General features: G+C 41.9%; 1 protein-coding gene across 2 annotated transcripts in view; it reads left to right on the top strand.

The window, feature by feature from the left end:
- Positions 1 to 1,490: 1,490 nt before the first annotated feature.
- Positions 1,491 to 25,270, top strand: part of CABCOCO1 (ciliary associated calcium binding coiled-coil 1) — an 86,790-nt gene continuing 63,010 nt past the window's right edge. The window contains exons 1-2 of one of the 2 annotated variants that reach the window (XM_069979067.1): positions 1,491 to 1,614; positions 15,417 to 15,523. In XM_069979067.1, coding sequence (XP_069835168.1) covers positions 1,525 to 1,614; positions 15,417 to 15,523 — 197 coding nt within the window. In that variant the 5' untranslated portion in view covers positions 1,491 to 1,524. Of the gene's footprint in view, positions 1,615 to 13,888; positions 13,948 to 15,416; positions 15,524 to 25,270 lie in introns of those variants that run through there. The other variant, XM_069979068.1, reaches the window with a different exon arrangement.

The following is a 25,270-nucleotide window of genomic DNA, read 5'->3' as shown; positions in this document are numbered from 1 at the left end:
ACCACATTAATGACTTTGCCGTGAAAAACCAGACACAAACAACAGCATAACGGCTTATAATCGACACATTGTTAGTAAATGAGGCCCTTATAGCCTTTCTTATTATCTTATGCTAGATATATGTTTACACCAGGCATGCTTAAATTCATATATAGATTTCCCTACCACATCAGCTGGAAGTTAGTTGCGAGCATCTACTACTCTTTCAGTCGACAAATATTTTGTCACATTGCTTCTAATCTTTCCAACTAACCTCAGAGTATGTCCCCTTGTTCTTAAGTTTAGGTTTTTTTTTATTAAACACACTTCCCTCTTGAACCTTATTTAGGTTTTTACCATATTTAAAGATTTCAATCATGTCCCCCTTTCTCTTCTTTCCTTCAGACTATACAGGTTCAAATCCTTAAATGTTTACTGTTCCATTTTATCAATATCTTTTTGTAGATAAGGCCTCCAGGACTGGGCACAGTATTCTAGATGTGATGTCACTAGAGCTCTATACAGCGGGATCACAATCTCCTCTTCATACTGGTTATACCTCTATACAGCCCAGCATACGATTAGCTTTTCCTACGTATACTACCAGGGGCGTAGCTAGGATTCATGGGGCCCCATAGCAAAAAACTGTATGGGGCCCCATGAATCCTGTACGCCCACCATTTAAGGCCAACTCCCAAACACACACAACGACGCACATATATACACACAGAGGCACCATTAACATATATACTGATACACCACTGACATACACACATTCACACTAGAATGTGATTACACTAGTGCAGATGTATACAGCATGAATAGACTGTACACAGGGAAATCATCTCAGTGTAATAAGAAATACGCAACCAGAAATAATATCTGCTGCATTTTCTTTTAATGGTGGGTTCTTTTATTAGAGCCCAGCATTAATAGAAGCTGCTGCAGAACATCTTTGGGAGCAAACCTGTCAATCACTTGAGACACAACTGACATACACAAACACACACATATACACCAGTGTTACAGACATTACTTACATATACACACATATACACCAGTGTTACAGATATTACTTACTTATACACACACATACACCAGTGTTACAGACATTACTTACTTATACACACATATACACCAGTGTTACAGACATTACTTACTTATACACACATATACACCAGTGTTACAGACATTACTTACATATATACACCAGTGTTACAGACATTACTTACATATACACACACATATACACCAGTGTTACAGACATTACTGACACATACACACACAAAAATACATAGCTACAGTAGATACACTCATTAACATATACATATTCAGCCACAGATACATGCATACACACACTCACTGATACACATACATACACAGACTCAGCACTTACAGCTCCCAGGCTTCCCTATCCTCCTCCTGTAGTCGGCTGATCTTCACACAGAAGTATTGAGGACCTTTGGGTCATGTGATAAGGTCCTTCATCCTCTCCTTCTGTGCGGTGCAGAACCTGGCAGGTCCTCCTGCTCTTTTCCTCTCCTGATGTGTAGCCTGCTCACCCTGAACTACAGTGAGCGGGCTGAAGAGTACAATGCTGGATCCCTCTTCCTCTCCGGGCCCCTGGGGGATGCGGTAGGCGGCTGTCTGTGGCATATCTACTATGAGGGCAGAGCAGGCTTTCTGGGGCCCCTTTCCTGCAAGGGCCCCATAGCAGTCGCCTTCCCTGCCTTCATGGTAGCTACGCCACTGTATACTACTATATATTACTGTATTTACTACTATAAATATTACCCATAACAAGTAAGGGATATTTGGCTTGCGGGTAAAATTTCAGGATAACCCTAGAATGTAATGTAACCTTAAGGGTAAATTCAGACGGGCGGATCCGCCGGGAGTCTCGCGCACGAAATCCGCAGCTAATTCGCAGCTAATCCGCAATACACGTATTGATAATAATAAGAACAATACATGTATTGCTGATTAGCTGCGGATTTCATGCGTGAGACTCCCGGCGGATGCGCCCGTGTGAATTTACCCTTACAGGTGATTTTAATGTCACTTTCCCAAAATGTTTGAATGCACATGTCCAACTGTTTAATACTTTGCACAGCTTGCTGTTCTCTAACAAGGAATTTTTTAGGTGGTGTTTGGAAGTGATGATATTACCGTATGGGCAGGTGTGATTAGTCAATACAGAGCTGCACTACACTTTGTGAATGGTACAGTGACAAGCCCTGACTACTGGAATTACATCATTAATCCAGTCATTGTGCCTCTGCATGAGCAACACTGGAGACTGGGGGACCTCACATGGAGTGGCCTGCACTAACTACAGACCTAAATGCAATAGAAAACCTATGGGATCAGCTGAGTGGCCATATAGAGGCTCATAACTCTGTACTCCAGAACCTCAATGACCTGAGGTATGCCCTTCAAGAAGAGGGGAATGCCATGCCTTTGCTCACAATAAGCCGTGAACAGTATAGGACGTTGTTGTCATTTACATATGAAGTGCATTGCCCTATAGTGCCACCCTTTTTGGAAGGAGGTGATCTCTATTATCAACAAGATCCTGTGTTATCACATATCTCCTACTTCTCTCCTTACCGAGTATACTTCCAGTCCCTGTGAAAGCACTTCCCAGACCATTAAAGGGGTTGTCCAGCGAAAAACTTTTTCTTTCAAATCAACTGATATCAAAAAGTTATTTAGATTTGTAATTTACTGCTATGAAAAAATCTCAAGTCTTCCCATATTTATTAGTTGCTGTATGTCATGCAGGAAATGTTTTTTTTTTATTTTCAGATTGACACTGCTCTCTGCTGACATCTCTGGCCGAGACAGTAACTCTGTCTCGGTTTTCTATGAATCCCCATAGAAAACCTCTCCCACTCTGGAGATGTCAGCAGAGAGCACTGTGTCAGACTGAAAATATAACATCACTTCCTGCATAACATACAGCAGCTGATAAGTATGGGAAGACTTGAGATTTTTTCATAGAAGTAAATTACAAATCTATATGACTTTCTGACACCAGTTGATTTGAAATAAAAAGATTTTCGCTGCACAACCCCTTTAACCCCTTAAGGACCGCGGGCGTATATTTACACCCTGTGGTCGTTAATAGAGTTTAGAGCGGGGCCGCGCTGCGACTCTGCTCTAAACCGCCGCGGTCCCGGGTGCCGCATGTACCCCGGGACCGCGGCTATTAGCGGGCATGGTCCGATCGCTGTGCCCGCTAATCAGGTAATCAGCAGCATCCGATTACCTTATGCAGCCGTTCCCCACCCTCTAGTGGGGTGGATCGCTCCTCCGAGCGATCCACACGTCCAGCTCGGGCTGGGGCCTGCGCCGTAATGGCGCTGATCCCGTCTCGGCACTCGGTTGCTTCTGGCTGGACCCAATCCTGGGCAACTGGGAGAAGTTTCCCAGGATTGTATAAGATGGCTGGCCTCCTTGTCTGATATTCTCTAGTATCTATGAAAGCAATTTGTTTTTCGCTTATGTTAATCTTCATAGATACTATATACAGTAGGTGTTCAGCTATGAGAATATTTGCTTAAGTGCAGTCATGTCAGGATTAATTTGTATTTGTATCACATCGCTGATCTGATAACCATTACCAATCTTCTCCATTTATGCTCTATATCATTTCTATATTTTACCAGCCATATTTTTGCAACTTTATCAGATTGCTATTTATATACATCACATTCACTTGTACTACACCTAGAGTATATCATGCTATGATGCCTCGGGCACTTTATCTTCACAGACATCACTCAGCACTTTAGTTTTTATATTCTGTAATTTGTATTCATGCGTTTCTGTATTTTACCATCCATATCTTTGTAACTTTATCATATTTTTATTTATATATACCATATTTACAACCTTATTTGCTGTTATAAAATTAGCAGTTACTTGTATTTTAGTACACCTAGGGTGATCCCTGCTACAATGCATTCAGCAGTTTATAGTTACAGACAGCACTCAGCACTTTTATTTTTATATCATTTTAAAGGTGCATTTACTGTACCTGTGGGTTGTTCAGGAAGGGGCTGGTAATGCAGAGTGAGATGTATACCATTACCTACATCTACTCACCATCTGCATACAAATATTCTTAATATATGTGTGTTTGCTTTAATAAAATATATTTTCTTTTAGGGTAGATATGGAAATCGGTACTGATGAGCAAAGAAAATCCAGTAAGAGTGATAGCCCGCTCAGCCAATCACTGGTGTGGTACTGTCCATTGTCATTAGAAACAGACGGACCAAGACAGAACACAGGAAGTGGGTGTGGGGCTATGGTTACACGTAGAGATGAGCAAATCGCTAATCTAAATGGAGTGAAGCACTCATCTAAAAGAAGCCGCCAGCCTTTCAGCACTGTTCCTTTTCCTGCGCTCCACCCTGGGTACCGGAGAAAAGCTGGACCCAATCCTGGGCAACTGGGAGAAGTTTCCCAGAATTGGATCCAGCTTTTCCTGGCATCCTTGGAGAAGTGGCAGGGAACGGGGCAACATTGAAAGGCCAGTGGCTTGATGAGTGGAGCGCAGATCAAATGAGGCGTTTCACTTTGTTTAGATGAGCGATTCGCTTATAGTTACATGCTCTGCTTACGTAAAGCTGATGTCAGGACAGGCAAGCACAGACAGGACAGAGACAGTGGGCCCTGGATCTGAACCCACCCACTGACCCTACCTACTTGCCTCGGTCAACCCTAAACGGTCGCGGACAACCACGAAGGTGTTCCCTAAGCTGCGTACGTGAAACACAGAACAAGACGGACAGACAAACACAATATGGAATAGTAAAACAATCCGGGTCAAACCACACGGGCAACGCAGTACACAATCAGTAACACAAGGGATAGTCAAAAGTCAGGCGGAGGTCAGAACACGAGTAAGTCAGGCAGAAGGAATTAGGACGGGGTTCGCAGGAATAGGACAAGGGGAGCTGGGATCAGAATGAACCTAATAGCCAGCGATTAGAGGCTGGCTCTGACTTACTATTATACTGGATCAGGAGCCCGGACCAAAGGCTGATTGGTCCGGCCTCCTGAATCCAGACACAATTCAGCTGCAGCACTGCAGGCTGAGTGGCAGAGCGATCCGTCACTCAGCCTGCATAGAAGCTGCTCAGCTGAGTGCCGGCCGGCAGTCACGTGACCGCAGCGTCCCTGGTTGTCAGGCTGGGGACAGACGTCGCTGGAGCCCGGAAAGGTAAGTTCCTGACAGCTGCCTAACTCTAACTCCTCTCAACGTATGGATCTACAAGCTGACTTGTGAGTCTTCTGAGCTTTTCTACTTATTATTCTTATCTGCTTGGAAAATCTTGGAAATCAATTATCTCAGTACCTGCCTAGTACTACTATGTGAACATCTAAGATGAATGAACATCTTATTTTATATGGCTGGAGCACATTATCATACATTTATTTTGCAATATTCATATACAGGTCACGTTTGGAACAAGTGTCACCTGTATGTTGGGGCATATTGATCAAAAATGTTGATACCACTTTTCAATATGTAGTTAAATTATTGATTACAAAAAGCACATGGCCATGAGATTTACATACTTTTTTTTTTTTTTTTTTACTCTTGAGGAAGAAGAAACAATACCCCCTGCCATACTTTAACCAGCTTTGCCTCACAGAAAGAAAAAGTCCTTCCTCATTCCACACGAAGTCAGATATTTTCTTAATATCAGTCAAACTTCATTCAGTTTCTTTATTATAATTAAATACAATAACAAAAATGATTGATTAAATTGATGTATATAAAGGGATTCTTACTATGAATTAAAGGGCCCTGGCACCTGAAGAATAGCTGCACTATTTCACCACTGATATTTTTGGCCTGACCAGGGCTATGTTCACATGATGTTTTTTCCTTTCCGTTTATTATTTTTTTAAATGACACGTTTTGGACGCCCATCAATGTAATGAGGGTCATTGTAACATTATTCTACTTCAGGTGGACTAAATACCCTTTGGCTGTGTCTTTAACTGAAAAGTCCATTGTATTTAATAGTAAAGACGGTGAAAGGACGGTAAAAAAAGAAAAACTGTGTGTGAACAATTAAAAAGAATGTCCGCTGTTTGCAAAAGACACCCGGAAATATTTGTCATGATCATTATTTTGATGTCAATGCAGACAACATCCATTATTTAATAAACTGTGTGCATTGGGCCACGTCATTCCGTTGACCTCAATGCATTCCTATTGAGTTCAATCAAAATGTGGTAATAACGGACATCATTTTAAAAATAAACAGCGGGCGCCTTTTTCTTTTTTTTTTTTACTTAGTGTGAACATAGCATAACACTGGAAATAAGAAACCACTAATTTCAGAGTAAGGGGTCATGTTCCCAAGTGTATTATGCATATACTGTATATGTGCATAGGGCATATGGAGGCTTGATTGTCCAACTGTGTCATGTGCCATCAAATGTTGTATCACAGAACTTATCGTCACTAGAAACATTAATTTTAAAGGAAAATATATAGTTCCACTATACAGAACCACGATAGAGGGCATATGGATTGATTATTGCTCAAAATACAAAACTTTAACAACTACTAATGGAATTTATTAAGGATTTCGTGCCAGTTTTCTGCCTTTAAAAAGTTGCTAAATTTTGTATAAACCATAAGTTGCTAGAAACTCTTTTTCATAAGTTTGCAACTTTTTTATACCCATTTTCTGGTGTAGTCATTGATGGGGAACCAGCTTGAAAAAAGACACATGTTGAAACGCATTGCTTTACACACTGGTTCTGTGTGGACATGATTTTACTTCTGATGTTTGAATAAAGGACATGATTTTATGGGATTGCTGCAAACTTTCTTTCGGACGTGTTCGTCTTCACCCAGCAAGCTCGGGGGTATTGTCTACACCCTGTCTAGTCTGGAAATGAACTAGCACAGGCACTGTATTTACACCTAACCATTTTAAGCATAATAATGGTAGATCAGCATTTTGTATTTTTTGTTTAAATTGATCAGGAATGGTTTCAATCCCTGAATTTAATATTTTAATATGTAGTGACATGCTGGAATATTTAAAATGTAGAAAAAAAAACTTTTAATCTGTACATAACTAAGCAAGAATCATTTTACTGCATTTGGCCGACAGATTATATTCTACAAATTATTTGTTTATTATTTGCAATATTACTAGCACTGAATTTTCCCATTGGCTTTTTGTTGGTACAGTATTTCACATAAACAGCATACAATAATGGTAGTGGAAAATTGATTATAAATTAACTGATATGACTACAGGTCCAGATCACATTAAGGGATTATTATTTTTTTTAACATTAAAAATGACCCAATATCTTATTTTTAATATCAATCTCTAAATAACATCATGCACACTCTCTAGAACAAATATAAAGTTATTCATAAAAATACTGGCTCAAGATTGTAGCCCTATACATCAATATAATTGCTTAATGTTGCTGATATATTAGGATATTTTATAGCTGCCTTGCACTGTGCAAAATATCCTCTAGATGGCAGTATAGATGTCAGTGAAATGCTGCTGTTCGACATATGAGAATGTACAAATATTTTAATAATTTTACTTGCAATAATTACATTATAAAACTCATCCGTAGAAAAAATGAGACATCAAAGAGCAGGGATGTTATTAAAGCTTATAATTGTTAAAATAGGAAAATATAGCTATTGATTTAAAGGGGGCCCTTGATCGGAGAGTAAATTGTCACTAAGTAAATAATAAAGGTTAGGAGATACATGAATATGCATTGATTTATTAGGTCTGAATGATTGCACAACGGGATAGTATAATAGAGCGCATTTGCTTCCTTGTCTCGGTATATGTAAATGATTTATTGCTACCGATATTCTGATCTTTTTGTCTCCCTGTTGAGCAGAGTACTGGAATATGTTAGCACTTTATAAATAAAAGATTAGAATAAAATTTAAATTGTGTTCACTCAATCACACCAGAAGCTCATCAATAGTGCACACGGCATAAAACAGCAGTTCTGAATCGTTTTATTAACAGGTAAGAAATACACCAGTAACAAGAATCCCCTCAAATAACAGAGCATGCTGAATTAAGGGAGAGCCAGCAGAGGAGTCTTACTGAAGGCCCCCGTGGTGTGCTTAAAAATGTAAAATCTCATATAAATATTTTAGGCTTTTTTCACATTTTTTTTTACAAAACAAATCTACATTTGTCATACGTGCCTGGAAAAACAGCAAATTTATCTATAGGGCCCCTCTGACCCTTTAATCACCTTAAAGGGCTAGAGAGAAAAAAATGTTGAAATCAGACAGATGTGTGAATTACTTTTATTTAAAAACCTCAAGCCGTTCAGTACTTATCAGCTGCTGTATGTCCTGCAGGAAATATAATATTTTTTTCCATTCTGGCATGGTGTTCTCTGCTGCCACCTTGTGTCTGTGACAGGAACTGTCCAGAGCAGTGGCAAATCCTCATAGAAAACCTCTTCTGCTTTGGACAGTTCCTGTCATGGTCAGAGATGTCAGCAGAGAACACTGTGTCAGACTGGAAAGAATACACCACTTCCTGTAGGACATACAGCAGCTGATAAGTGCTGGAAGGCTTACCCCTTACAAAAAAATAAAATTATATATATATATATATATATATATATATATATATATATATATATCACAGATTGCACTGGCTTTAGCATGTTTTTGCTTGAATTACCCGACTGGAAGTTATGCAGTTCTTTTATTTGTAATATCTCAATATTTTGGCAGCTCCCCAGCTTGTTCCTTCTCCAGAACTGAGGGAAAGCAATGCATTCTGGGTAGTACTGACAACTACTGAATCAAGAAGTAATGAGAGGACATGATAGGGGAGAAGATTACACACCCACAAAACAAATTATTTCTTTGGTAAAACAGGCAGTAAGTAATAGTAATAGTAAGTAATACTATATACCCCCACCCACCCCAAACCGCTGGTACTGGTGGATAGCTGGCTTTAATCCATGATCTGTCCTGGGATCTGTTTGGCTGCTGATGCTGATGCCCGTGGAATAGGGCCTTCGGAGCTGCAACAGGAGTCAGGCCCAAGCAATATATCAATTACTTTAGAACACCAGAATACCTCTTTAAATAGTCATTTATGGAGACATATACCCCCAAAAAACATAGCTGAAAGCAGAAACGATGGAAAAGATGGGGAAATTCTTCAGTGATATTATATATAACATATTTAAAGGTGTGCTATACATATTTATGATCAGGCATATGGGTTATTTGGCAAATTGCTCCAAAGTATTCTCCACTGACATGATACACACCACCACATACCCATGCCCGGAAATGTTTAAATATTAAAAATCTTTAAAAAGAAATGTTTCTGTAAAGTAAAATGGAGAAATACGAAGAGTGCTTCACTTGTTCCTTCTGCTGAAGCACATTTTCAGATGACGATGGCAAATTATCATTACAGTTATGATATGTAACGGCGGCTGGCCAGTGTAAATGGAGAAAGAGGTCAGAGGTCATCTGTAATAATCGTTTATTCTCTGATCTTTTATGTTTCGGCTGTCTTAAAGAATGACCCATTATGTGCTGTCATAAAAATGATCTGTTACAGCGGGCTCATTGATAGTAGCGACATTTACATATACCATTACTGCCTATAGCAAGGCTCCTGTGGGCATCTGAAGAGACAAGTGAAAAACAAGCCTATGCACCAACAGCAAAGACTGTCCATATGAAGAACGAGATCTTTGTTGGACAATGTTTCATACCATGAATGGCCTGAAAGCGATTTGTGAACGGTACGTCCTCACTGTAGATGCTTAGTGCAGCTAGGATATATATATATATATATATATATATATATATATATATATAAAACAAAGGTAATCCGAGGCGGCACTCCAGGTATAAAGTGAATGCAAAAAAGTTTTATTCACCCATAAATGTGCAACGTTTCGATCTCTCGTTGAGATCTTTTTCAAGCAACTCAAGATCTCAACGAGAGATCGAAACGTTGCACATTTATGGGTGAATAAAACTTTTTTGCATTCACTTTATACCTGGAGTGCCGCCTCGGATTACCTTTGTTGTGGATCTGGAAGCCAAGGTCTGGCTACCAGAGGTTGTGCACCCACCTGAGCCTTAAGCCTGCACAGTGCCGTCCTGCAACCTTTACTTCTTTTTTTTATCTATCTATATATATATATATATATATATATATATATATATATATATAGATAGATAGATAACCATTATGTTAAAGGAGTAATCCGGCATTAAAAAAACTTTTTGCCTATTATAAAACACAAACATCTTATGCTTACCTCTCAGTGCTCTTCCTGTGGCATCTCTGGGTATCCTGCTGACCGCAGCTGTCGCTATTTCGCTGCTCAGCCAATCACTGAATGAGACAGGACAGCGCCGTGGCCAGTGATAGGCTGAGCAGGCTGTCACTGCCGAGACAAGTTCAATTTGAAAAAGGTGACGGCTGCTGTCAACAGGGGACACCACAGATGCCGCAGGAAGACACCGGTGGAGGTGCGGAGAAGTAAGCATAAGATGCTTGTTATGTTTTATAATGGGGAGCAACATATAAAGTTTTTTAATACCAGATTACCCCTTTAATGGAAGATTACATAATCAGTGCCCCATTATTATTAATAAAGATTATTGCCAGTAGAGATCTTGTGACCACTAATGATTACATTATGGTTATGTGTGAACTCATAGGGGGACACTTATTAACCCTGCGCCCATAGCGCACACAAGGAAGCAGGTGTAGATTCGCCCCTTCTGCCTGTCATATGTCTACCATATCCCCTGCTCGCATGATGAGTGGGTGAGGGGGGGCGCAGCAAGGCAGGGAATAGACGTGTGCTTGCAGGCATAAATCATGGTAGAAATCTACATCTGCTCAGGAAATGACATGTCAATTCTTTGAGCCGAGATTTGCGGAGAGCAGAAGTGCGCAACACTTTACATTGAGAAACTGAGGAAAGTTCTCTTGTGGCCAGAGGCAGAATCCTATGGTTATATACATAGGTGCAGGAGCAGACTACCTTTTGCTTAACCCTTTATTTACTGCAGTGTGTAAGTGACCCAAGTGTTCTCTTACATGCTGCAACACAAAAAAGGAAGCCCGGTTGAGGCGAAACGTACGTAGGGACGGCTGTGACCCTCATAGCAAAGAATGGGTGAGTGCTGATAAGACTAAGGGTTTGTGGTTTGTCTTTTTTACAATATTGCTTTAATAGTAGTTCACTTTATTTAATCCATGGTAATAAATATAGTGGCATTTTTACTAGACAATCCCTTGAGAGGCACCCAGTGTTAATCCATTCATTCTATGTTGTTGTCAGTAATATATGGAATTGTATTAAGATTTGGTTGTTTTTAAATATATTTTTTTAAGTGTTTTTTATATTATTCTTATCATGTTATTAACACAATCATGGTAAATAAAAAATATTTTTGATAATGATTCAGAACTTATGCCCATAATTTTATCGTGTATCTATCCTTATGGTGGTTTTTTTCTGTGTATATGGTAGAGTGACACCTAGGGCTACAGTTTAGGGCTGTACCATAATTATACGGAAGGTGATTCAGTCTCTCTACGGTGAACCTTTTTTGTATTTATATACATAGGTGCAGGAGCAGACTACCTTTTGCTTAACCCTTTATTTACTGCAGTGTGTAAGTGACCCAAGTGTTCTCTTACATGCTGCAACACAAAAAAGGGTTAATACAGAAGACAATTAGCTCTGCTACTTCTGCACTGATAACCCCTGACCTCTGCAGGAACTCAGAGAACAGAGGTCAGAGGTTATCAGAGTAGTCAGGCAGAGAGCTAATTGTCTTCTGTATTAACCCTTTTTTTTGTGTTGCAGCATGTAAGAGAACACTGGGTCACTTACACACTGCAGTAAATAAGGGGTTAAGCAAAAGGACACAGGAGGCTCTTATCTTCCCTTGGCCCCCTCCCTCCAAAGGCCCCATAGCAACCGCCTTCCCTGCCTCTATGGTAGCTACGCCACTATTCCCTCAGAATTTCTACCTGTTTTACACAGTGTGAAGGTACTCTCATGGAGAGTTTTCCTGCCCGGCATGATGTATCAATATCATGCCAGGAGTTGGGAAAATGTTTCAATCTCCATGGCACTATGACACATGATGCCGGGTGGGGAAACAATCCATTACAGGCCCTCCCTGTCCGTAAGGTCTGCAAAATTATGTATGTGTAAATGTGGCCTTAGATATCTAAACATTACACCAACAAAAGCAATATAAACTCCCAGGCTTAGTGAGCGTGCATGATAATATTAGCGTGCATGGCAACTATAGCCCTCAAATGTCAGCATACATATTAATGTGTGCATGCACATTGAACACATCCCACTTGTGATACATCCACAATGCTCAATAAGCAGTTGATAAATAGCTGCACATAGGACTGGATCCTTCTGCCATTACAACAATATCAGCAACACACAACCTGAAACCAAAATCTACTATATGTGTCCACCTATTACTCACAAACATAACACAGAGCTAACACGAACATGAATACATTATAAACAGGAAAACAATGTGCAGTCAAACACAATTACAATATAAATCCCATGTGGGATTTATGTAATAACCTGCTAAATATACCAACAAACAACATACCACATATCAACCAACAAACAACATGCATATCCCTTAAAGGAGAAATCTGGAAATAAAAAAAACTTCAGTGCAGGCAGGGGGGTGCGGGAACATAATAAACAATGCATACCTACCTGTCCCAGTGCCCCTGCAGTGCCACACTACCGCTCTTGGACGCCCACATCCTTCCGCTCGCCCCCCTGCAGCGTCACGACCTGGCTGATGAATGCCCTGCTTAGCCAGTCAGTTACTAGGGTAGGACACCTTTGCAGTCACTGACTAGCTGAGCAGGCAATCCATCATCTGGGTTGGGTACTTTCCCCCTGAGTAGCATCCAGGAGACAGGCACGGGGACAGGCAAGTATACGTTCTTTATTGTAACACCCTACCCCTTGCACTGCACTGTAGTTTTTGATTTGGCCTGAATTCTCCTTTAAGGTCTCATAATTTAGATATATTTCATATTTGTGAGATATGTTCGGCGTGCACGCTCAGATTACTGTGCACGCTCATATTGCTGTGTCTAACTGATAGATGCCAAACATACTGTAGATCTATCTTGTATCTGCAACCACCTCATGCTTGTCTAAATTTAAGGCATATATTGGCTTTGCACACTCACATTATAATGCACGCTCACTAATCCTGGGACATGAAAAAAAAATAAAAATATATATATATATGTCTATTTTTCATTTGTTATGCATAGTGTAGTGTTTGGATCTGTGACATATCTTGTGCATCACTGTTATTGTGTATTACTGGCATTGTTATAATGACAGAAGGGTCTTCACATACCTGCGGCTACTGAGCATAGTGTATTTATTATATATTTGTGGGAGGCGTTCAGTGTGCACACTCACATTACCATGCATGCTTATATTGCTGTGTCGATTTCTTCGCTTGTCTAAATTAAGAGGGTATATTTGTCAGGCACATTCACATTATCATGCACGCTCAGTAAGTCTGGGACATGAACAATACCATTGTAAGTCTATCTTGTATCAGTGATGCATGATGTATATGGGTTTAGAGTGCTGGGTCAGTGATATTTATATCATAGTGTTTCAGCCTTTGTCAGATATCTTGGTATTTCAGTGCCCAAATATTGCTAGTAGCCATGCAGGGGTTAAATGGGTATGCTTCCTTATGTGTAGCCTGGTAAGCGCAGGGTTAATGTAGGCACTGCTGCTGCTAGACACATGGGCAGGGGGTGGCCAATTAGATTGTAGAAGGAGTGGCCAACACTGTGTGCTATGGCAACAGAAAGCTTTACTAGCAACATGGAGACACAGGAGAGGAAGGTGAGCGAGCTGCAGGTGGTGGTGCTCAGCAGGGCTGTGTGTTAGTGACTCTGTTGTCCCCACAGTCCATGTCATGTGTCTGTTACCTGTAACTCTGTATTATTGCTGTAATATTGGCCAGGGATGGTAGGATTAGAGGACAGGACATGGAGGCGCAGCTTATCCCCAGCCTAGGACCCTAAACTCACATAGGTGCCTGTTCATACACAGTGACTGAAAAGCTGCCGTTATGTCGAATCTATATATTCCAGAGAGAGTACTGGGAGCTGACTAAAAGTTGTGACTCTAGTGTGAACACTGCATTCATAAATTAAATATAGGTTGTGTGTATATATATATATATATATATATATATATATATATATATATATATATACCAAAAAATTTTAGGCAAGGGAGAGGATATATACATACACACACGGATAAACCAGCAGCGCTCTGTTCTCTTGAAGTTCAAAAAACGTGAATTTATTCCATATACATACAAGTGCGACCATATATGGAATAAATTCATGTTTTTTGAACTTCAAGAGAACGGAGGGCTGCTGGTTTATCCATGTATATACTACTGTGGACCTAGTCTACGGTCTGACCTACTGGCACCATTTACTACCTGAAGTAGTGCTGCTCTCATCCTTTGTATATATATACATACATATATATATATATACCTCCAAGAAATAAATAAAGATAAATCCACAAATGCAGTGATCTGATAACACAGCACTGCTTTCCCACTGAACAGGCAATGCTGCAGGGCATTGTATAAGCTATATTTTTCTAAGACACTGTTCCCATGCTGCAGACGTCTTCTCTTGCTGGAATCCCCAGTGAAACCTTCATATCTTACACGCACATTTTAGTACCTGTTAGGATTGAATCAGTTTATTAAACTTTTAAAAAAACAACAACTTTTTAACCACTACTTTCACTAGCAAACCTCTGATATATTACACTTAGCACCACAGAACGAGTGGGGAGAAGCGCCCAGCTGGGCGCTTCACTCCCTTGGTGGCTGCAATATCCATCCAGTTGCAGGAGACGGGCTCTATAGACTTATAATAGACTGAGTCTCCTGTAACTGGACAGATATTGTGCGGAGTCTCAGAGCAAAGTGCACTGATACGTGCTGCTTCCCTCTCTTTATAATGGTTAGTGGCAGGGAAAGCCCCATGCCCAGTAGCCACTTTCAGATACACCAGGGGTTGGGGACCTGAAGCCCTCCAGCTTGGCAAAACTACATTTCCCATCATGCCTGGACAGCCAAAGAAGGCCTCTGGTTTGAACACCAATACCATTCCCTTGTATCTGTGTAAATCCCTTTCTGTAGCTTATGAATGGGAAAACTCCATTCACTTTTCCGTTTACTTTGACTGTACCCTGTGGGGTTTCAGTTGTTTTCTGGTGTTTTTCTTTTTTTATCTCTTAGATTTTTATCCAAGTAATAGGTGTTTTTCCTTCATGAACAGGATGATGTGGCTGAAAGTCAGACGGAGGATTTTTCCTTACCGGAGTTCCTGTCTTCATCACAGATAAATGCACTTTTGGAAGTACAAGACGTGGACGAAATACAGAGGTAGAAACATTTTCTATTAGGGCTGTTCTTATCATGACTGGAAAATACAATATGGGTATACCTCAGCTTCCTGGCAGAAGGGATTCTGAGGTATACCTCATTGTTTTTCCACAAGATCCATTCAGTTTATTGGACCAAACATAGTCAGTTAGTGAATTAAAGGGGTACTCTCAAGAGAAAAAAATGTTTTAAAATCAACTGGTGACAGAAAGTTATACAGATTTGTAAATTACTTAATTTAAAAAAAAATCTTGTTTATCAGTAATTATCAGCTGCTGTATGCCCTGCAGGAAGTAGTGTATTATTTCCAGTCTGACACAGTGCTGCTCTCACCTTTGTCTGTGTCAGAAAGTGTCCAGAGCAGCAGCAAATCCCTATAGAAAACCTCTCAAGCTCTGGACAGTTCCTGTAACAGACAGAGATGGCAGCAGAGAGCACTGTGTCCAATTGGAAAGAATATACCCCTTCTTGCAGGACATACAGCAGCTCATAAATCCTGGAAGGCTTGAGATGTTTAGCTTTCTGACACCAGTTGATTGGAAAATATTTTTCCTTAAGGCCTCTAAACTCGCCGCTGGCGCCAGTGCACTCGGTTACACCTCGCACCTTTATAGGTAACACATGAATGTTTGGCCTTGCTACTTGTCATTGTTTATTGCTTACTGCCTAAGGTAACGGCCGATGCTGCCAGATGTGGCCAATCTAGCAGCAGTGGCTGCACTTGTGTAGTCTATATAGGATGGCTGGGATCTTGGCAGTATGCATGCTGGCACTCGCTGCACTTAAATGAGTGCTATAGAATGGCTTCAGGGCATGCACAGGAGTCCTAGTACTGTCCCACAGAGCGGGAGACTGCAGTGGTGTCCCGCCCTGGTCACTGACTGGCTCAGTAAGTATCCCTGAGCCCGGGTTGTGAAATAGCAGAAGTGAGGGCCGTGTTGGACGACCTGATGAGTTGATGTAAGTGAGCACCCATCTGCTAGATCAGCACTCGCTTACTGAGCCCATAAACAGCCAGGAATCACTATTACACGTAACGATGCACGTCTGGTGGCCGATGATTTTAGGTCCGGACCTAAAAACACGATCAGACGATGATCATTGTCATCGGCTGATCTTTGCCTATATTACACAGAGCGATAATCTGCCAAATCAGCCTGATTCAGCAGATTATCGCTCCATGTAATAGGGCCCTAAGAGGTGGATGAGCAGTTTGTGTGGTCCCTTATAATCAGGGAACGTCTCATTTAGGGGCGTAGCTAAAGGCTGATGGGCCCTGGTGCAAAATGTTAGCTTGGGGCCCTACTCTAATGTGCCACCATGTTCTAATGCACTGTCACTGCCTCCACCTCATGTACGGCACTACTGCCCCCTATAATTAATGGACTGTACTGTGTCATTGTCTAATCATTGTATTCCAATCTTTGACTCTCCAGCTGAAAAACTACAACTCTCATCATAAACTGCCAGTTGGAAACGATGGGGGTTGTAGTGCTGCAACCTGAAGAGCCACATGCTGCAAAACTAAAACTCCCATAATAAACTGTCAGCAAGACATGATGAAGTTTGAACTTCTGCAACCTGGAGAAGTCACCTGATATCACCTGCAGTCCTATGTAACACCACATATAACAGTGATATCCCTCTGAGTACAGATAATGTAGTAGTCACCTGCAGTCCTATGTAACACCACATACCACAGTGGTATCTCTGAGTACAGATAATGTAGTAGATTTCACCTGCAGTCCTATGTAACAGCACAGATAACACAGTGATATCTCTGAGTACAGATCATGTAGTAGATGCCACCTGCAGTCCTATGTAACACTACAGATAACACAGTGATATCCCTCTGAGTACAGATAATGTAGTAGTCACCTGCAGTCCTATGTAACAGCACAGATAACACAGTGATATCTCTGAGTACAGATAATGTAGATGTCACCTGCAGTCCTATGTAACACCACAGATAACAGTGATATCCCTCTGAGTACAGATAATGTAGTAGTCACCTGCAGTCCTATGTAACAGCACAGATAACACAGTGATATCTCTGAGTACAGATAATGTAGATGTCACCTGCAGTCCTATGTAACACCACAGATAACACAGTGATATCTCTGAGTACAGATAATGTAGTAGCTGTCACCTGCAGTCCTATGTAACACCACAGATAACACAGTGATATCTCTGAGTACAGATAATGTAGTAGCTGTCACCTCGGGGCACCCCTATTAAATGATGTTCTACAAAATAAGAAAAGTGTCATACAGGGACTCACAGGTGACATCTTCTTTGATCTGAGGCGTCACTTTTCCTTTTCCTCTCCATCCGGCCCAGACCTCCATGATGATTCCTTCCAGATACGTTTCATCTTACCAGAACCTGCGAGACAAACAATTTAGGCTCCGCACATTTCTAGCAACTTCCTTTCCTTTCTCCCTCCTGTAGGCTCCCATAGTAACTGCGCTGTTTGGTGTTATGTGCAGTAAAGCGAGTAGGAATGTGGGATGCCCCCTGTATGTAGGATCCCCTGCTGTGCCCCCTGTATGTAGGATTCCCTGCTGTGCCCCCATGACCTAATAATGCCCCCAGAGGTGCCCCCATGAGCTAATAATGCCCCCAGAGATGCCCCCATGTGCTAATAATGCCCCCAGAGGTGCCCCCATTGACTAATAATGCCCCCAGAGGTGCCCCATGAGCTAATAATGCCCCCAGAGGTGCCCACATATACTAATAATGCCCCCAGAGGTGCCCCCATATACTAATAATGCCCCCCAGAGGTGGCCGTCATGAACTAATAATGCCCCCAGAGGTGTCCCCATATACTAATAATGCCCCCATAGGTGCCCCCATATACTAATAATGCCCCCAGAGGTGGCCCTCATGAACTAATAATGCCCCCATAGGTGCCCCCATATACTAATAATGCCCCCAGAGGTGGTCCTCATGAACTAATAATGCCCCCAGAGGTGCCCCCATATACTAATAATGCCCCCATAGGTGCCCCCATATACTAATAATGCCCCCAGAGGTGCCCCCATGAACTAATAATGCCCCAGAGGTGCCCCCTATGAACTAATAATGCCCCCAGAGGTGCCCCTATGAACTAATAATGCCCCCAGATGTGCCCCTATGAACTAATAATGCCCCCAGAGGTGCCCCTATGAACTAATAATAATCCCAGAGGTGCCCCCATATACTAATAATGCCCCCAGAGGTGCCCCCATGAACTAATAATGCATCAGAGGTGCCCCCATATACTAATAATGCCCCCAAAGGTGCCCCCATATACTAATAATGCCCCAGAGGTGCCCACATGAACTAATAATGCCCCCAGAGGTGCCCCCATATACTAATAATGCCCCCAGAGGTGGCCCTCATGAACTAATAATGCCCCCATAGGTGCCCCCATATACTAATAATGCCCCCAGAGGTGGTCCTCATGAACTAATAATGCCCCCAGAGGTGCCCCCATATACTAATAATGCTCCCAGAGGTGCCCCCATATACTAATAATGCCCCCAGAGGTGCCCCCATGAACTAATAATGCCCCAGAGGTGCCCCCTATGAACTAATAATGCCCCCAGAGGTGCCCCTATGAACTAATAATGCCCCCAGATGTGCCCCTATGAACTAATAATGCCCCCAGAGGTGCCCCTATGAACTAATAATAATCCCAGAGGTGCCCCCATATACTAATAATGCCCCCAGAGGTGCCCCCATGAACTAATAATGCCCCAGAGGTGCCCCCATATACTAATAATGCCCCCAAAGGTGCCCCCATATACTAATAATGCCCCAGAGGTGCCCACATGAACTAATAATGCCCCCAGAGGTGCCCCCATGAGCTAATAATGCTCCCAGAGGTGCTCCCATGAGCTAAAAATGTCCCCAGAGGTGCCCACATGAACTAATAATGCCCCCAGAGGTGCCCCCATATACTAATAATGCCCCCAGAGGTTCCCCCATATACTAATAATGCCCCCAGAGGTGCCCCCATATACTAATAATGCCCCATATACTACTAATGCCCCCAGAGGTGCCCCCATATACTAATAATGCCCCCAAAGGTGCCCCTTATGAACTAATAATGCCCCCAGAGGTGCCCCCTTATACTAATAATGCCCCCAGAGGTGCCCCCATATACGAATAATGCCCCCAGAGGTGCCCCCTATGAACTAATAATGCCCCCAGAGGTGCCCCCCTATACTAATAATGCCCCCAGAGGTGCCCCCTTATACGAATAATGCCCCCAGAGGTGCCCCCTATGAACTAATAATGCCCCCAGAGGTGCCCCCATATACTAATAATGCCCCCTGCTCTGCCCCTAAAAAAACAAACATCCTACTCACCTAATCCGCGCTGTGGCTGTAGGCAGTAGCTCTTCCTCCTCTTCGGCTCCATCTTGCGAGCCGCGGGGACGGGACTTCCGGCAGGCGTGATGACATCACATGATCACGCCTGCCGGAGAGGTCACGTCCCAGCCTCCCATAGGCTGCTGGTTTAAAGTGCGCGGCCGCAGCTTCTCGGGATGCTCAGAGACAAGTGGCAAGGGGGGGCCATGGCGACCGCTGCGACCCCTATAGCTACGCCACTGGTCTCATTTTGTCTGTCACTTAAAAGAAAATATCCCACCCACAATTTGAGCAGTGGAGCCGGTCTGGTAACCAGAGTTTTGTGGGCCCTTGGGCAACAGAGCCTCATCGGGCCCCTTTGTTGACTACTTACGTGGCGACAGTAAAACAGTTGGTCCCCCTCTGTGTAGCCCCCTTATAGATGCCCCCTCTGTGTAGCCCCCTTATAGATGCCCCCTCTGTGTAGCCCCCTTATAGATGCCCCCTCTGTGTAGCCCCCTTATAGATGCCCCCTCTGTGTAGCCCCCTTATAGATGCCCCCTCTGTGTACCCCCCTTAGAGATGCCCCCTCTGTGTAGCCCCCTTAGAGATGCCCCCTCTGTGTAGCCCCCTTAGAGATGCCCCCTCTGTGTAGCCCCCTTATAGAAGCCCCCTCTGCCACACAAACATCTGAGGCACTTCAAAACCTTCCTCTATACAAGCATTATCGGGACTCTCTTTGTGCCTTTTAGGTTATTTCCATTCTTTATGCCTTATTCTGTGGTTAGGATCCCGTCTGTAGTTGAGCCCCCTCTTAGTGCGCAAAACTACAACTCCCATTGTGCCCAGCCAGCAATGCATGGTGGGAGCTGCAGTTTTTCAGCAACTGGAAAGTCACATGCTAGAAAACACTGCACTAATAAACTGTCCCACAAGTCACTGTTTCCCAACAAGTGACTCTTCAGTTGTTGTCAACTACAACTTCCATTGTGTCCTGCTAGCAGTACATGGTGGGAGTTGTAGTTTTTCTGCAATTGGAAAGTTATATGTTAGGGAACACCACACTAAATATACAGTCCCTCAAATCACTGTTTTCCAACAAGTGACTCTTCAGTTGTTAACAAACTGCCCGCAGTGCATGATTGGAGTTGGAGTTTTGCAGCAACTGGCGAGTCACATGGGGGGAGATTTATCAAACTGGTGTAAAAGTGGAATTATCTTAGTTGCCCCTAGCAACCAGATTCAACCTTTCATTTTCCAAAGGACCTGTGATGAATGAAAAGTGGAATCTGATTGATTGCTAGGGGCAACTAAGACAATTCTATTTTACACCAGTTTGATAAATCTCCCCCATGGTCTCTAAACACTCCACAAAACACTGCCCCCCTCCCCTTCGTACACTCCCCCATCTCCTGGCCCGGCAGCTGAGCTGCTCTGGCCTCCTCTATTCTGGTCTGGGCCGGGACAGAAAGATGCAGGGAGTGCTGATCAGGCTGAGGAGGAGAGGCTGGCTGGCCGGGCAGGGAGGTGAATGTTCCCTACCTCCAGCCAGTCTCAGTGAGGAAAGAAAGCAGCCCTGGCGGGACTGGGCCCCTAGGGATGCTGTGGGCCCCTAGGGATGCTGTGGGCCCCAGTACTTGCCCAGGTAAGCCGGGTGCTGACGCCGGCCCTGCTGGTGAAATTGAACCCAGATAAATCAGGAGCTGTCAATACCCCTTTAAGCACCCAACCTTTCTACAATATGAAGTATTTCTTCTGATTTCTTAATTAACCTATTTTGATAACATTTGACAACATTGTTCTGTACGGAGATAGCATTGAGGGGATCACATCCCTTTTGCAATCGCATTGCTTAGTAAAGTGTGTGCCGCTTGCCATAAGAACCTCTTTAAACATACTAGTAGATATGAGGGTGCAAAGTACGACTTTTCTAGATATAGGTGACATCTGTGTGAAGGAATATCTATTATATTCATGACAGAGGAGTGACGGCTGGAGGGTTATGATCATGTAATACATACTCCATAATTTATATAGTGTCTATAGCAGCTATAATGCAGCTTTCAAGGCCTGAAGCTTTGAGCAATTTATTGTGCTTTTTGCTGTTACAACACTACTCATCTCATCATGCTTTATATCATTGGTCTATATGGTTTAGCATGATATAGATAGATAGATATTCATTTGACTTCTAATGTAATAAAACTACACAGACATAAAAACAGCAATATAATGAACTCCTATTCCAGTGCCGGTGAAGCATAAAGTTGCATATACCTAGAATATGTTTCATAGGTTCACTTTAAATTGATCCTGTAAAAACACTGAATATGGTGTAATGGTGTAAATGATACCTGACTGGGATCACACTATGTTTGTGCCATATGTTTAGCCTGTACGTTTGGAAATCTAACATACACACTGAACCTGTTCCTTTCATTGCCTCTTGGACATTAGTTAAAGGGGCAGTGCGGCATTTTTATTTTTCTGCTTAATTAACACACATTATAAGGTTATATAACAGCAGAGAGACGTGTGTGCTGTGATTGGGACTGTGTGGGGCTCAATAACAGCAGGGAGAGCACTAACATCACCTTTTCACCACTCTAAAGGGTTACTAAAACAAAACAAGGTTTTTAAACATTTTTTTTGAAACAACAGGTATGTTTTTAAAGGGGTAGTCCAGCGAATTTTTTTTTCTATTTCAAATTAACTGGTGTCAGGAAGTGCCAGAGATTTGTAATTTACTTTTATTAAAAATCTCCAGTCTTCCAGTACTTATCAGCTGCTGTAGGTCCTGCAGGAAGTGGTAGTCTTACCAGTATGACACAATGGTCTCTGCTGCCACCTCTGTCCATGTCAGGAACTGTCCAGAGCAGTAGCAAATCCCCATAGAAAACCTCTCCTGCTCTCCAAATTGGAAAGAATGCACCACTTCTTGCAGACACTTTCTGGTACCAGTTGATTTAATTTTTATTTTTTTATTTTTTTGCTGGAGTATCCCTTAAAGCATACATATTATAATACTGAGCCACAACTAAACAGAAGAGCGAGTGGGGAGATGCATGTGGCAGTGCCTTGCAATTCCCTGCTCTCAATTATCTGCATCCAGGTAACCCATAGACTTATATTGGAGCTGCCTAGACAGAGATTGCTGTGAGTTGGGGAATAAAACGCCCTACCACATGCATCTCGCTGTCATTCTCCCGATTTGCAGGGTCTCTGCAGTGAAACCCCTACGGATCAGAACTTTTGACATGTCAGAAGTTTTTTCTTTAACTATTGTATTACCGTATTTCCATTACTAATAGTTGTTCATCTGAATAATTCAGTGAAAACACATACATTATAGTAATCAGAACCTACTTGTCCTCATATCCATCATACCCATCATCCATCAGCTACTTCACAATGTGGATTCTTTTCTAATAAGAAGTTAAGAACATCTCTAGTATTTTTAGATATTTTCGCTTGAATGAACCTTGAGATTATGCAAAGTAATACAAGACCTGAGGGTTAATGAAACACCATCCTAATGACTGCTTACAGTGCACTCTATTATAATATCTCTTGCTCGGATTTTATTAATGCAGATTTCTTATTTTACTTGGTATTATAAATTTAATAGAACAAGGCATCCATTCTTAGGATCAGTGGGCGGCATCGCAACTGTGTGGGATCTGCTTCACATACTACTGGTGTATGTATAAAAGTATATCTAATGGAGCCTGTTCATTATTACAACAAGGCCTGCATTTGGCCTAAACAATAACAATAAAGAAACAATAAGATACGCCAGGGATAGATTTGAAAAGAGGAGAAATCTCTGTCTTTCCTTTATGACCTGTTTTCTGTTTATAGACTGTTCCTGGCTTTGGCTTCAAAAATCTGTCAGATAAATCTCCCTGTGTAAAGGGACCCTAACCTTTTCAAACTCTCTTGTCAGCAGTTTTGATGGCTAAAAATTGCTGACAGATTCTCTTTATCTTATGAGGCAGATTTTTGACACATCTAGAAGTATATCCAGGAGGTAGTACTAATAAATAATAAAATAATACCTTCTATTCTTTTTCCTATTCCTTTTGAATCTGCTTCTTTTTTTATCTCCATGGACAAAAGGAAAAAACGCACAATTTTTTAAAAAAAATATTTTGTTGCTTTTTTTTTTTTTCTAGAAAAGTGTTTTATTGTGGATATGCATAAAATATACATATAGAAAATATACAGTATACATACAGCAAATTTAGCTTATGTAGTACAGGAAATGAAACACTATCTAGAACATTCACTCATTTAAGATTAACTTATTAAATGAAAAAACTTAAACTTTCTGCTAACTGACAGAGAGGACTGAGATACTAACGTACTTTCCGTTTTAGCGCATCCCAATGTTCTCTTAGCATACCAATATCATCAGCCTTTCCTCACATGTTATATACCCCTAAGGGTATGTGCACACTGAGGAATAAGTGAGGAATTTCAAGCAGAATCGGCTCCTAATTTCCACTTGAAATTCCTCTGACAAAATATGAACAGAGCAATGTCCCTATGTGTTCAATGGGATTTCCGCTCTGTTGCTCATGTGGCATTTTAGAGCATAATTTTCTGCCACAGATTTCCTTTTTGCCCAGAGGGTGCGCTCACACTACGGAATCCGTGCAGAGAACTTCCTGTGAATTCTACCGTTAGCCCCCGCACGCTCCCACTTGACTTTTTGCCCATGCCATAGACTCCATTCTATGCTCAGGAAGATTCCTCTGTCTGCCCAAAGAATTGACATGTCAAGTCAAGAGTCAAGTGGGGGGCGATTGGCAGAATCCACGGGAAGTTCTCTGTGTGGATTTTGTACTGTGAAGGCACCCAAAGAGTGGACATGTCAATTCTTTGGGCTGAATCCACTATAGGAATCCTATAGAAGTCAATGGGGGTTGAATTCTGCTCCTATTCTGCCAGAGCTGAATTGAGAAATTTCAAGCAGGAAACTTTCCTCAAGGGCCCCTATTCCTCAGTGTGCCCATACCCTTAGTCGTTCACTTTACTTTCCCTTTGAAATCCCATCAATCTCTTAAAGGTGTTGTTTTGGGTTTAAAAAAATAATTTGATCAAAATAATAATATTAATTAAATAAATAACCACTACTTTTCTCCCAGTACTTCAGCACTACTGCTCTGGTGGTCCCCAAGGCCCTGTCCTTCATATGAATAATGTATGTGATATTACTGACCACTGTCGGTGATCACTTGCCTCAGCAGTGATTGTACCAGAACACTGCTAGAGCCAGAGATTGACTGCAGTGGTCACGTGAATGATGCATGTGACATAATGACTGTGCTACCGGATTGATCGCCACAACATCACTGCTGATTTGATGGATGAATAGTACTTATTTGTGTGGACTTAGTGTAGGGAC

The sequence above is a fragment of the Dendropsophus ebraccatus genome, chromosome 8 (genome assembly GCF_027789765.1).
Source record: "Dendropsophus ebraccatus isolate aDenEbr1 chromosome 8, aDenEbr1.pat, whole genome shotgun sequence".
NCBI lineage: Eukaryota > Metazoa > Chordata > Amphibia > Anura > Hylidae > Dendropsophus > Dendropsophus ebraccatus.
Note: the sequence above shows the minus strand (reverse complement) of the source record. Positions and strands in the feature narration are given on the sequence as shown.